Source organism: Zingiber officinale, chromosome 5A (assembly GCF_018446385.1).
Source record: "Zingiber officinale cultivar Zhangliang chromosome 5A, Zo_v1.1, whole genome shotgun sequence".
In the NCBI taxonomy this organism is placed as follows: Eukaryota; Viridiplantae; Streptophyta; class Magnoliopsida; order Zingiberales; family Zingiberaceae; genus Zingiber; species Zingiber officinale.
In genome coordinates, this window is record NC_055994.1 from 106,651,774 (window position 1) to 106,666,359 (window position 14,586).

A 14,586-nucleotide genomic window follows, 5' to 3' on the forward strand; every position below is an offset into this window, starting at 1 on the left:
TATAATTTTGTTTCTGCACCTCTATAAATTGTATGTTTGTGTAAGATTTAGATTCTTTACAAGTTTTTTTGAAACTATTTGGGAGATTAATACAATATATACTTAAACAGGAAAAAACTTTCGTCTTATACACTTTTGCTAGTTCTCCTCCAGAATGGAGGACCTCACACTTAGAACCTGCCAGACACTTAATAAGAATTGATGTCCAAGGACTATATATATATATATATATATATATATATATATATATATATATATATATATATATATATATATACACTCAGAACCTGCCAGACACTTAATAAGACTTGATGTCCAAGGACTATATATATATACACACACATACGATCATTCACACCTGAGTGATTGAGGCGCTTGGATTTGATCAAAGTGCCTCAATTCCTTTTTTAAAAAAATTAAAAGTTCCTTAAATCCTAAATACATATAGTACTGTACCCCGTGAGCATCTAAAATTTTTTAGTTTTAATTTTTTTTAGATTGAACACTATAACCCGCCCCCTAAACTCTAAAGGTAAAATCTAATTGGTTTAACCCCAGAGCCAAAAAAAAATATTATTCGGTACCCTAAATATATACCCGATGAGCATCTAAAGATTTTTTAGTTTTATCTTTTTTTTTTTTAACTTAAACACTATAACTCAACCCCTAAAGCATAAAGGTAAAATCTAATTGGGTTAATCCTGTAACTAACAAAAAGGCGCCTTGACCATTGTTATAGACGAAATCCACAGGGCTTCATCACAACGTAACACGCACACATATATAGAGAACACATATATAGAGAGAGAAAGTTTAGGAGTTGGGATATAGTATTATATAAAAAAAAAAAATTACATATAGAGAAAGATTTGATACTCTACGTACTCTTATTCTGCATATTCATGGGGAGAGAGAGAAGATTTAAGAGAAATTTTCAGGATAAGCGAGTTAGTTGGAGTGAGAGTGAAGTCAAACGCTTTCATATCTTTGATCTGTGGTCATAGTTGAGTAGGGTTTCAACTTTCACGGTATTTGTTACCATCCACTGAGTGAGATGTCCTTTTCATGCAAAATCATTGTCTTACGAACGCAGGCATTTGCTGTCCATCGGCTAATGTCATTTTCATGCAAGATCATTGTCTTGTGGAGGTGGGCAGATGATGAAGGCACATGGACCAATTTCGTTGAAGTAAATGCATTAGTTTGTCATCAAATTCGATATGATATCAGTTTGCCTTCTTTCCCTGCAAAGAGATATTAAGGCAACCAACAGATTATTCGACACCTATTAAAAATTAATCTCATATCCATTGACAACTTATGAACCAACTACGCCTGCCTCTATTGACAACACTTCCTTACATGAACCAACTATGCCCACCTGTAAGGTCAAGGCTTAATATAATCATGAACTATAGGAGAGAAGACAGGGAGAGGAGAGTTGAGTTAGCATAGAAATGCTACTTCGTTTGCATATCAAGAGTTGCTAGCATAGACTACGATTACACAAAATCAATATACCGCTACTACAGCACATGTTTAGTGCCATTTCTCACAAATAAAGAGACTGTTTACAGCGACAAACGAGAGAGAGGAGATATAGCACAAACTCTTCTAGATGCATACAATCCAGTTAACTTCTCCGTATGAAGATTAGTTACTAGGTAGGAGGATGCGAAGAGGATTGAAGCAGAAATGTTAAGTGAGGGCGACAAGGATCAGAGTCTGCTTAATTCTTCTTGCTTTCACAAAGCCTGCCTTCCACCAAATTCTATTTCCATGTAGCAATTAAAATCCAACTGCGATCCATCGTGTTGTATTTCTAAGCATACAATGGCAGCAAAAGAAGACAGCAAGTGTCAAAAACAAGATGTCATCAATAGCTGCCATAATATGGCTGTGGGGCTGCTACTGGCTGAGGAGGAAAACCCGGTGCTACTGCTGCTGACGATGGCTGCGCATAACCCAGTTGAGGATGAGCCTTCACAATCAAAAATTAGATTTTTTTTCCTTCAGGAATTTGCACCAACAAATCAATAGAGATCTAAAAAAACACCTTGTAAAAGTTACTTGACAGATCCCTACTACTAATCACTCTTTCCCATCCCATGATCAAACATCAAACTACAATGAAAGTTAAAACACAGATGATCAACTTGAGCAATGTGGCTGAACTATCTCATTCCTACATAAACTAAAAGGTCAAAACACAAAGAATGGGGATGTCATCAATTAAAAAAAAAATTGCGATCATCTGCCCTGCAGTTAACTACTGCACTTCTCATCAAGGAAGAACGGAAAGAATTGAACTTGCACCTTTCTACTGCAAAATACTAATTTGAAAGTAAGCATGTATAACAATGCCTTCTTAATAATTTTGAGATAAGAAAGCATAGATGCCGGGTTTGAAAAGTAAGCATAGAAGCATACAAGACAAATTATGACAAAAAATAACTAGGGGGGCTTTAGTTTTCAGAAAAAACAAAGTCAGTAAAAGGTAGCATAAAGGTTTGAAATACAAATCAAAGAGAGATGGATTGTCAATGCATGCTACGCAAAGCGTACACATCATAGATACTTCCAGAAAGCTTATCATTTTGGAGGGAAAAAAGAATACTTGCTCCCATATTCTAGAACATTTTCCAGGAAGCAAATGACAAACAAAAGAGCATAATAAGCAATAAGGTAAGAAAAATATCAATCACAAATACCTAGGAGGTTTTTTTTTCTTTTGCTTCATGGAAACTTTCCAATTTTCTATTTCCAGTTTCTGTTTACCAACAAAAGCTAGAAGCAGCTATTGTTCTACATATGAAAAATTTTATTTTTTTCAAACAGAAAATGTTGCAAAATGCACAGCTATGGTTGGAGTCGCAGAAACAACCTCTTACCAAATGCAAAGACTGCATATAATAAATCCCCAGGACACCGCACTGACAGAAACTTCATGCATCGGGCTGCCCTTTTTATAGGCATTAAAATGATTGGAAATGATGTGCTTTTCTATAATTATAAACAATCTAAAAAACTATTCTTCAAAAAAAAAGTGTGGTCAAGAACCTGTACCTGGTACGTAGGTGGATAAGCACCATAAGCAGCACTCTGAGGAGCTGATGTAGCAACTTGTGGCTGGCCAGAATTTGCATAACTTCCATATGCAGCATATCCAGCCTGAAATTTTAATTCTTGTGAGACAAGCCAATGTAGAAGAGAGAAAAAGGCTCATAGCATTAACTAATAACAAAAAAAGAATCCCCAAAAAGGCAACTCAAATTTAAATAATTAAGTCATGCCTTATGATAATAAGTGTTTGAAGATTATTTGACTAAAACAAGAGAGAATTGGCAAAACATAAGTTACCAAATCCTGTTTTGGTTAAGATGTACTAGAATTCTTTTGATAGCGTTCATATAGCCTTTTCTATTCCCATGGACGACAGCTCGATTAATAGTCACATGCAAAAGATTTTAGAAACTTTCATGTTGGATAGTCATACCAAGTCCAAGTAACATAAATGGTTACACATAGGTGAAGAATGTAACACATGGTTGATTTTGGAACTGCTTGGTTTACGAACTTTTAGCTCCAAAAAGAAAAATAATATGAATATGATCATTGTTTTAAAAAGCAACCAAAGTGTCGACTAGGTCGTTTGCCAAAGATACACTTCAACTAGTAACTAAGTGGCACTTTTAGAAAGTGACCAGGCATCCTCCAAAGCAATCTAAACGAGTCCCAAGGCAAAAATATTAAAGCTTTTAATAACATGACACTCATAATAAACTATGTATTTTCTTACAATTTGGATAAATAACTACAAATTATTGAATTTTACATTTTGTTACAATTATTATACTTTGGTTGGAATGTGAAATATGAAATATTTCATTATTTTTATGAATTTAGTGTGTATTAATTGATTATAAATTGTTTATTTCTAATTTTAAACTTGTTTTGATTGTTAAGGATACAATTATTATGCATATACATCAATACTAGCCCACCTAGGCTCAATGTGCCGACCATGACCTGCATCTATCTAACCTTTGAATATGATATATTCTGATACCATCAGGTTTATGACATTAAACTCCAAAAGGGTCATAAGCTATAGCCACACAAAAAGGAAACAAATGGAAACAAAACTTCAAGAATTTAAGAATTAGTGGCATTATTGTCATCCAAAGGTGCAGGACCAAGAATAAAACACCTGATTTCACAAAACAGTTGATACAGATATATAACTTACATGTGACGAATATCCAGGATTCCACTGGGTCTGTGACTGGGTGGCTGTTGGCCAAGCAGGAGCTGTTTGTCCATAGCCAGCTGGCCACTGACTTTGAACATTTGTATAGGCCCCCAATGCTGACTGACCTGGTTCATGAAAGTTCTTTGCCATCTTAGCATTGTCCGACGCAAGGAAATCTTCAGCATGCCTTTTTTTTGATACCACCATGCCCTTTTGACGTAAAAAAAGAATAGCATGCCGGTTGGAGGCTTTTTTAATTGACTGTGCATCTCCAAAGAGATCCAAAAACTAAAAGAGAAGTTTGACATTAAACATTAGAAACATAGAAACAAATGTAATAAAGTTACACTATAACAAATAATAAAAAGAGTATGCATACGAAAGAATAAAGAAAAAAAATTCTTCTTCCATGCACTGAATACAATTTTAAAAAGAATATTAAAATAAATGGATGAAAAAAATTCTTGAGAAAGAGTAGAAAGCATATAAGGTGAAGAGTCACCTCAGCGGGCCCCGGTGGCCCCCCACTGTCTCGAAGGGAGGTAAATCACAAGAGGCTTCGCCCGACAATAACAACGCATGCAAGAAAAGGTTGAGCCAACTAGTGGGGCATTTCGCATCCGCTAGGAATCGACCCCATGGCAACAACACCCTTGCATGAACCAATTGTGCCAACCCATAGGGGCCACAATTAATTATCCATGATTGCACATTGATGTGTTTGAACTATTCTTTGCAACAGGACTCAAAGTCAGCTTCAACCAACCACCAAGGTCTACTTCATATTCTGTATTAAATTTCTGAAACTCATTTAGGGTTGTGAAGATGACTATAATATATTAAGATTATAACCTTATGGAGATTCTTTGAATTGTTTATGGTGCTTAATCATGTCTTCAACCCACATACTAATTTCCAGTTTAAAATTTATAAATCTTGTCTAGTTTTTTCCCCGTTTTTTGATGATATTTTCTCAGTTTCATGCATTTGTAGTCTCTAATTGTGAATGCACAATGGGTCTTGTAGCTTATGTTTTTTAGTTCCAAATTTTGTATTTGGATCATTTTTTTTAAGTCCAGGCCCCGAGAAGTTCACACACCACATTGGATGTGAGTCAATTACCTATTTGGGGTTGCTCAATATTATTGTATGTGGCACACTCTTTTTTGTGTGATACTCTGATTCTTCAACACGTTTTCCAACACCTATGTTTTGTTACCATTGTATGTGTTATGATTCGTGTTTCCTCAAGTTTTCCCTTTCTTTAGTTGGACCTTTTGTAACTTGGTTGATGTTTTTAGATAATATGATATGAATGTATTTTTCTCTTTGAAATTCATTTTCTTCAATTGAGGACTTTCAAGTCTATATGCAGCCATACGTGAACACTTGAAAGTCTACACGTGCAATCACAAGTGCATTTCAGAAATATCTTCCTTGAAAATGGCTTGGTACATTTTGATAAAGTAAAATTATTATTTGTTTAAAGCAAATAGCTACTAATGTTGCCTTGTTAGGTTGTACAAAATTTTTGACCTTGCATGAAACTTCTACATTATCCGAGTTGCTTGTCCATCTCCGACTTGCTGTCATCGGTTCAACATTGTTCCTTGTGGCAGTGTGTGCATAGAATGGTACATCACCAATTTTTTGTGGCAGAACAAGATTCTAACCCATAAACACAATACTCCGTATTTTTATTGGTCAGCAAGTGGATGAAAGACAATGGAGAGAGAATCATCAAAGAAAGAACACACAACATCTAACAAACAAACACAAAGGTCAAAACATTGAATACTGAAATCTACAGAAAGGTATGAAAATGTACTACACTGAACAGTAGTAGGATTATGCTCCATTCACATGCTCATATCAGTTAGAGGGATCTATACACACTAAATTTGAACAGGTCATTTCCAATAATTCATCTCAGTAACCTTTGTAGATTAGTAAATTCTTCATTTAGTAGTAGTTATATTCACTGTAAGATCCACCCCTCAACTGACACAATTAATCAAGCTATCAACGAGGTCTTTAAATTTATAAATTATCAGGAAAAAGATGATGTAAATTCATCAAACTTTTATGTATAATTTGCAGCCCCAGACTTATCATAAAAACTATGGTTTCCAATACCATTTTGCATCCCTAAAGCAGGTACTACAAACCATACTGTGACAGTGCCGATACTAAAACTCACACATCAAACTAGAAGCAACAGGAGACTGTTGAATATCAAAGGGGAAACTTAGGGTGGCAATCTCAGTAAGACAGTTTGTGATCTCAGTGAGCAGGAAGGCTGGTTAAGAAAAAACAAAGCCCAGAATCCTAGGAACTCCTCTTTATCCCAAAAGCAAACTAAGTTTCACCTGTTAGGCAAAACAGTTTGTTGTTTTTATTGCATGTTGTTTTATAATTAAATGTGAACCAAAAAAATTTCTCATATTTACCCAAAAATTACGATCCAGATATTTCCAAAACAAGGATGAGTAGAAATTCTAGCAGTAAACAATGCAATTATTAAACATACATTTATCAGCAAAATGCTGAAATATTGATACTGCAAGATCAGGTAGATGTAGCGGAGAGTAGAGAGACATGAAGAAAAGGAGATGGGGGTAAAGAATAGAGGATTGAATATACTCAATTTATAACATAATATATACTACCTAGAACCTAGGATGATCGATAACCTTTATATCCAAAAGTACTAGATCTTCAGAAATCCAGGATTCCAGCACCACTTATGGTACTTTTATTTGGTGGCGTGCTTTTAGGTAAATCATATAAATACATTAGGTTTCACTCGGTATAACCCAAGTAGAGCAAATATGGCATTAACACATGCACACACATATGTATACACACACACTGTTCTAGTTATCCACTCATTAGCCAAATGAAAAGCTTAATTATGTTAAAACAATCATTACCTCTAAAAAGATGCATGATATCTCTTCTCGGTCAATGGCACTAGCGAGATTAGCATTACCAGGATTTGGCATAATAAATTTCTCCACCATTGAATCCAAGTAATCAACACGCTTTGGCAATGACTGTATTGACTCTAGGTGGATGACAGCCTGTACATTTAAAATTGACAAATTCTTGACACAATTGACGATCTAAAGAACTGCATCTGAATAAACTCTATAAAAAAACCTCAAGAACTAATCGTGATAGTTGCATATTTTCAAGATGTCCAGATAGAACCTCCCTTGCCTTCTCTGCATCACCAACAACCTACAGAAAGATTGTCAGTCTGTAATACTAGATATTCTAAAATGCCTAGAATTGAAAAGGAGATAACCTTAAACCACAAACATAAGTTCTATAATGGAATATCTAAGCTTAATTAAACCAACATTTTAAAGATGTTCAAATTCATTCAATCATGGTTTTCAATATTGACATCTAGACATGAGACATCACAATCCCAAGTCCCAAGCAGCATAATCAGTGGAATTGGTATTGGCTGGATAGGAAAAAAAATGGACATGTTCAAATACATTCAATCATGGTTTTCAATATTGAAATCTAGACATGGGACATCACAATCCCAATTCCCAGGCAGCACAATCAGTGGAATCGGTATCGGATAGATAGAGAAAGCAAGTGTGGATATTATAGAATCAGAGGATCAATGGAAGAAAAATCCATAGTTAAAAAAAAAATCAATTAGAATTTAAGGGGCAAATATATAGGCCCAAGAAAATTTTAGTTAATATAACTAAAATTGATTTGAAAGTCAATTTAGATACTAATAGTGATATGACTTTGTATAGAGTCGAACTGAGAGATAACATCAGATAGTTGGGACAAACATGGTTTGTTATGATGGTATAAAATATGAGACAAATTGTCTTTAATTACAAGTGTGCTACATTAGTAACAACCCATCATAAGGCTATTGGAACAGAAAGAAAAGACTTGAACTGTAGCTCCTCCTGCTTACATGAGTCCTTCCCATAAACTAATTAAAATTTGCTCCTTCCAACCAACTCAGATTCATGAGAGATTCATCATATGAAATGAGTCCCTTACCAAATAAAGAAAGCGTGAGTATTGAATAAGCAACAATGGTAGCAGCTGAGAATGCTCTTTCTCCTGTTCAGCATTTATAGCTCTCTCATAAATAGAGAAAGCTGCCTCTTTCTCACCCTGTAAGCAGACATCCAATTGTAAGTTAACAATATTGATATAATTAAAAAATCATTCTTCAGGTAAATTCTCAAGTACCAATCGATATTCCATATTTGCATGTTTCACAATAGGTTCCAACAAACCAGGAGAAACTTCAGAGTAAAGAAACTGATATGTTGTGCGAGCTCCGTCAATATCAGCACTTAGTTCCTTGAATCTAGCAGCGAATAGATGAATCTCAGGTTGTTTCTGTCAAAAATAAATTAGTATGATCACTAATTCACTATATTTTCTACTTTTAAAAAAAGTTAAATATATTAATAGAGCATAGGAATGGATAGTAATCCAGTTTATCTGCACTTGCAGTTTATGTTAGAAAATTGAACAACAAAAACCTTTTCATTCTGGGAAATCTAAGCATGTACTGGTCTCATAAAGTCATAATAGTATATTATACATTTGGTTTTTGTATAATTTTATTTGAAAATTCCAAGTCATAGTTTAACAAGATTTTTCATATTCCCATTTTAAAGTCTAGTGCTGACAGTCAAATAGTGTCCATGAAGAATTCAATCACAAAAAAGCATGCACATAAATTATATCAGCAGATAACTTCATTTGGAGTTTTGAAACGAAACATTAAATCCCGTCATAAAAATGTCATTCATGTGGTGCAGATTAATTTACCAAAATGGCTATATAAATAAATTTGAGTATGATTTAGCAGGTAAGAACGTAAAAAGCACATCACATTATGCAGAAGATACTTATGTGCCACACAAATACAAACATTTAAAGGCACAAGGGCGCGCACGCCCAAAAAAAGAAGAATAAAGCAATTTTCCATGTTTAGAAATGCACCATGCACTTCAACCAAGTCTGTAGTAAAAATAATTCATTAGCGCCATAGATAAAAGTTTTAAGTGTAAAATCAAGAGAACAAATACCTTAACAAAGACTTGAGTTGCCCTAGCAAGAGCATTATAGGCAAGTTCCATGCTTCCACTTGCTTCCATGCATAGAACATAGCGGATCCAAAGCTCCGGATAATTGGCACAAGCAATTAAACATCTTTCGTACAACTTAACAACCTGCAATATTAGATGTATAAGATACAAACACGAAAGGCAAACCTTAATTAGATATATGAGTAAGGCATGATCTAAACACAAAGAGAAGTGACAGAAATACTCCATTAGCTGATCAGGGAGGCCCCTCATATGTAAGGAGGGACCAACCTTGACTGACAGATAGATGGTTAAGGGATAAGCAATAAGCAAACACCTGCATGTATGAGATTTGAATTTTAAAACAGATATTTGATCAACACCTGATGAACCCAGAACATCAACTAACAAATAAGAGTTTGAAGTACTTAGCCTCATAGAAACCAAACATTATGCCCACGCTTTATCCTCAGTTCAATACCCCATTTTATAAGGTAGCTTCATCGAACATACTATCCATTAAAGCATACTCAGCCAATATGACTGAGCTGTGAGTTCAAAATCATTCCAAGTGGAATTGGAAAAGCATCAAAAACATCTAGCAACAATTACAAGAGACAAAAGAGACTATATACCTTGTTGAAATCATCTCCTCTCTCGATAAAATCAAGATAATGGTGCCAATTTTCAAGCTCTATATCATCAAGAGGCCTGACATGGAAGTATGGCCTTCTGATAGCTGTTTCAAAACCAATGATCTTAGAATCGAACTCTTTAGCTTTCTTATACATCTCTTCCCTAATAGCAATATACTTCTCCAACTCCTCAGCTTCTGTTAAACCTGCACTTACGGGTTTAGAAGATTGTTCTACTACATCGTCATGAACTTCGCCATGAAGAGATTCCAAGCTAGAATCCAAAGTGGAAATCACAATAGCAGCTTCCTCAGCCATACGTATTTCGGACAGAGGATGAATGGATGCCAGCTCTTTAAAGCTGTAGATTGTTAAAATTAATAACAGTTAGAAGGACAAAAAAAACTAGGGGCTATATAATCAATGAATGCGAATGCAAAATTGATAGAACATTCTCCAAAATCTCTCAATTAATTATTTATCAATTCACCAACAGTGCCAAAAAAAAAGACAGCATCAGTCATCTCTTCCCAAAATTCCCAACAAAATTTAAGTGTTGTAGAAATTAAATCATCAAAAATCAGATCTTTACCAATTATTCATTTAATGCACTCGTTAGGTTAAGTACAGATTTTAGTAAAATAAGATTAGGAGATGTCACAGGAATCAGTTATGTGTAGAAGGTGAATCAAAAAGCTACTGTACCCATAAAAAAAGATGATATCAGCAAACAAGTAGAATTGTAAATACCCTAGTTAAATTACCAGTTAAAATAGCGATCTAGTTGTTGAATTGGATTCTCCAAAATTCTGGTATAAATCATGGCCAGATTACTCCATGCCTGATGAGACTCCTCATATCTAATGTACTCATCCCACAACTGGTATGACAGATAATCAGTGCCAACATATGCCAGTCCACGTTCAAACAACCTGAAAGATGAGCATACACATATAACAAGTTACTAGATGACTAAGATATATGTTCATACTAAAAACAGAAAAATTGAATATATCATAACCAAACCTAAAGGGAAACCGGTACCAAGTTAAGGCACACAATTACGAAGGAGAAAGGCTAACTCTCACAGAAGGCTCTCATGAGATGCAAGGGTTTCAATGAAAAGCTAATAGACAATATTGGCTACCTTCGGATAATATCAGGATCTTCATATGTTGAAATTGCAAAAGTACAGTAATGCAGCCAAATTTCAACAGAGTAGGTTACTGCTAGAACAGCTCGTTCATACACCTCCACCACTTTGTTGATACTGTCCAAACGCCCCTCATGATCAGCATATTTCTTCCAGTATCCATAACATAAGGGAAATTCAGCCAAGAATGCATCATAAACTTTTCGAATTTTGATAATGTCATTCTGCACATAGATAAGATCCATATTAGTTTTACTCATAAAATAGAAGGGAACTTAAATAAAAACTAGAAAAGACAAGTAAATTCAATTAAAGATAACTTTAAAAACTTGAAACTTAAATGCTCGATCCTGAAATACATAGTGCCGATTGGTGCAAATAAAGACAATTCTAAAAATCAAAAACTCAAAAAGACAAGGACAAAAGAGAATTATTTTTAAACAAAATAAACTCATATGGCTTATAAATCTGTGCTTAGGGTGGGGCGGTGATCAAATCATATAATCAGTGAAATTAAATCCTATATGGTGATGCATGATAGTTTCCAAACTGGCATTGATAAGGTCCACTTGAACTGCATATGGAGCTAGGTTGTGCACTTAAAAAACCTTATCTGGTTCATTTGAGCTAATTTAGACTAAATCTAATGGACTAATTAATGATTTTATATATATATATATATATATATATATATATATATATGTCGAAGTATGAATTGAATTTGTTGATAAATATCCTGCTTTGTATTTATGTTAGTCATACCTCTCTCTCTCTCTCTCTCTCTCTCTCACACACACACACACACAACTGCATACTCCATCACAATATACAGGCTTCAGAACAAGACAGAAGATGAGAAATAAAAACAGATATGCATTTGTTCCATGCAGCATTTGCAAATTTAAACATGAAACCATCGGAATCCTGTATTCTTCTCCCAGATTGAAGGAAATGATAGTGTAAAACATAATTCCAAGAGATCTTCCTTATCTAAGTTTTAAACCAAACAACAAGTACAGTTTTACCAACAAGAAGCTACCAAGCTCTGAACACTTAAAATTACTTGGATTAAATTCAATATATATATATATATATATATATATATGCTTAGCATCCAGAGAGGATAAGTTCCTTAAAAGTACCTCAGCAACTTTTTCTGTTTCATCAATAAGTGATGTCCACGCATTGAAATCTAAACAATTCACCTGAACCAAATTCCATAACCTTTCCTCCTCAGCTGAATACACCACTGTATAATTTGGGGAAAACAGCATATCAAGATGATTAAAAAAAATGAAGCGCAAAAAATGACAAAATCTTTTTAGGATAAAAGAAAAAGGAAATGAAGGTGTTCTCATCAGCACAAAGATATTAACATGTACCATCTCCATACACGTGCTCAATGGCAGCTCCACCAGTATCACCTGACATAACCCCATTCTCAATGGCTCCAACAGCTTGATAATTTACCATTTCATTGATGTTTCCATTAACTGAATCATAACCAACTGCATGTGTTGAGGCATCTGCCTTATTTTCTTTGTTGGTAGTGCTTTCAGTATGCACATCAGCTACAGAATCAACTGGAACATTTTCTGGCGTCAAACTTGGATTGTTTTCATAGGAGCCACCACCATCAGTAATAGAAATATTGGTCAATGGCATTGCAGAAACAGGATCAGAGTTTTCAACACCAAGCGCAGTGTCCAAGTTTGTTAAAATGTGTTCAGATGAAACATTGGTTGAAGTATCTGTGGTAGTAGATGCTTGATACAGTAAGGGTTGACTATTTTCCATCCTGAAATGGCAGCGTATATGTTCAATTGTATAAGAAAAATCAGGGAGGGAAAAACATCACATGCATGCTTGATAAGATCTTGGTTTGATTCTATTATAAAATACAGACAGAGTCAGTTGACAATAATTATCATACCAACAGAAAAAAAATGCAGATCCTCCTATATCAAGGAACAAACCGGTGTGTTGGGCAAACCACCAAACTGATATGGTATATGACAGTGTATCACATACAAGCATAAATTTTCTAACCCTTAGAATAACAGTGTTAAAAGCTACACTACAATCAAAACTGTGCTAATTATACCATTTTAGCATAAATAATCTTGATGCATTGCAGCCAAAGCATGCATTACAGCTAACATGACATTTGAACATAGAAACTGGCAACCATCAAAAGGATAATAGGGGTGACTCGGGGTTCCCTGTAAGAATCAGCATATCAATTTCAACTCTGATCTAATTCATGTTAACCACTATCGTCTTGAACCCTCAACTCTCCATCCCACTAATTATTTACTCTTTTCAAACCCAAACCTCTCACCCTTAAAGTTTGATCCTCCATGCACTATCCTCTCCCTCTGACCCTCTTCCATCAAGTATTCACTAACTTAACAACCAACAAGAAACCTAAGGACCACCACATCTATTTAAAACCCACCAATCACAATTGAAACCCACTAAACACCAATGCCACCTACAACCAATACCCCTTTCCTTTGGCAGCTTATTCCAATGATTTCACCAGCCATAAAAGAAGGAACAAGAACCTACCACCTCGCGCTGTGATTTTCCGATCAAACACCGAAGTGGAGAAAGTGTGCCTCCTTGCTGCCACTGGTGATCACTTTAGCGGAAACTTCTAGAGATAAAAATAAATAAATAAAACATTATACCCAGGAATACAAATTACAGCAGCACCAAAACTAACGTTAACGACAACGTTACGCCTCGATAGAAGAAAAGAAGAGGCCAAACCACTTTCTTTCACGCTCGGAGATAACGGAGAATGACAAGGGCTACAACTGCTCGGACCGGGCGGCGGCTGCAGTGTTGCCGGAAGTGACCGCAAACGTTGGCACGACCGCTGACCGCAGGGGCGGGACACGGGGTCACAGCTTCTACGCCGCGGCGAACGATCGACGCTACTGCAAAGGGCGTCGGCAATCGGAGCTGCTACGATGCGACAAGCCGACTGCGGGGACAGCGAGAGACGGAAGGCTGCTGCAGCAGCTGAGAAAGCGGCCGACAAAGACGGCGGGCGACGACCGGTAACAGGAGAACAGCTGCGTTGCGAGATCGCGAGGGCGGAGACGGAAACGCGAGCCAGAGAGAGAGCACTCGAAGGATTTTTTCAGTTAACAACTGGAACCCTAATTTATCGAACCGATATGAATCGAAGCAGTTTACACCGGTTCGTTAAAACTTGACTAAATCGAGTCCGATTTTGGTTCGGTTCAAATCTAAAGCACACTCCAATTCCAATATCACTAGTTATCAGTGGTGTCAAAAATAAATCCGATCTAACGATCTAATTCAAATTGATCTAAAAAAATTAAATTTGAATTAAATATTTTTGGATTGGGGTAGGTCGGGATAGAGGATTTTTGGATTCAAAATTTTTACGTTGGTCGGGTTGGGTTATGATTGACCTAGGTT

General features: G+C 35.6%; 1 protein-coding gene across 5 annotated transcripts; it reads right to left on the reverse strand.

Moving 5' to 3' along the window:
- Positions 1 to 1,446: 1,446 nt before the first annotated feature.
- LOC121981341 (pre-mRNA-processing factor 39-like) lies at positions 1,447 to 14,300 on the reverse strand. Of its 5 annotated transcripts, XR_006111802.1 has the most exons (16): positions 13,906 to 14,300; positions 13,702 to 13,789; positions 12,513 to 12,928; positions 12,273 to 12,379; positions 11,125 to 11,354; positions 10,742 to 10,909; positions 9,978 to 10,338; positions 9,343 to 9,486; positions 8,492 to 8,644; positions 8,297 to 8,413; positions 7,415 to 7,495; positions 7,186 to 7,335; positions 4,250 to 4,540; positions 3,067 to 3,171; positions 2,057 to 2,124; positions 1,447 to 1,954 (listed from the first exon to the last, which is right to left on the reverse strand). XR_006111802.1 is itself a non-coding variant. In XM_042533805.1 (15 exons), the coding sequence occupies exons 3-15, from the start codon at positions 12,925 to 12,927 to the stop codon at positions 1,877 to 1,879; spliced, it is 2,400 nt and encodes a 799-aa protein (XP_042389739.1). In that variant the 5' UTR covers position 12,928; positions 13,702 to 13,789; positions 13,906 to 14,300; the 3' UTR covers positions 1,447 to 1,876. The 5 variants fall into 5 exon arrangements, 4 of the variants coding, with proteins under 4 accessions (XP_042389739.1, XP_042389737.1, XP_042389736.1 ...); XM_042533805.1 differs by lacking the exon at positions 2,057 to 2,124; XM_042533803.1 differs by lacking the exon at positions 2,057 to 2,124 and having other exon boundaries at positions 1,447 to 1,981; positions 13,702 to 13,786; positions 13,906 to 14,299.
- Positions 14,301 to 14,586: the final 286 nt, after the last annotated feature.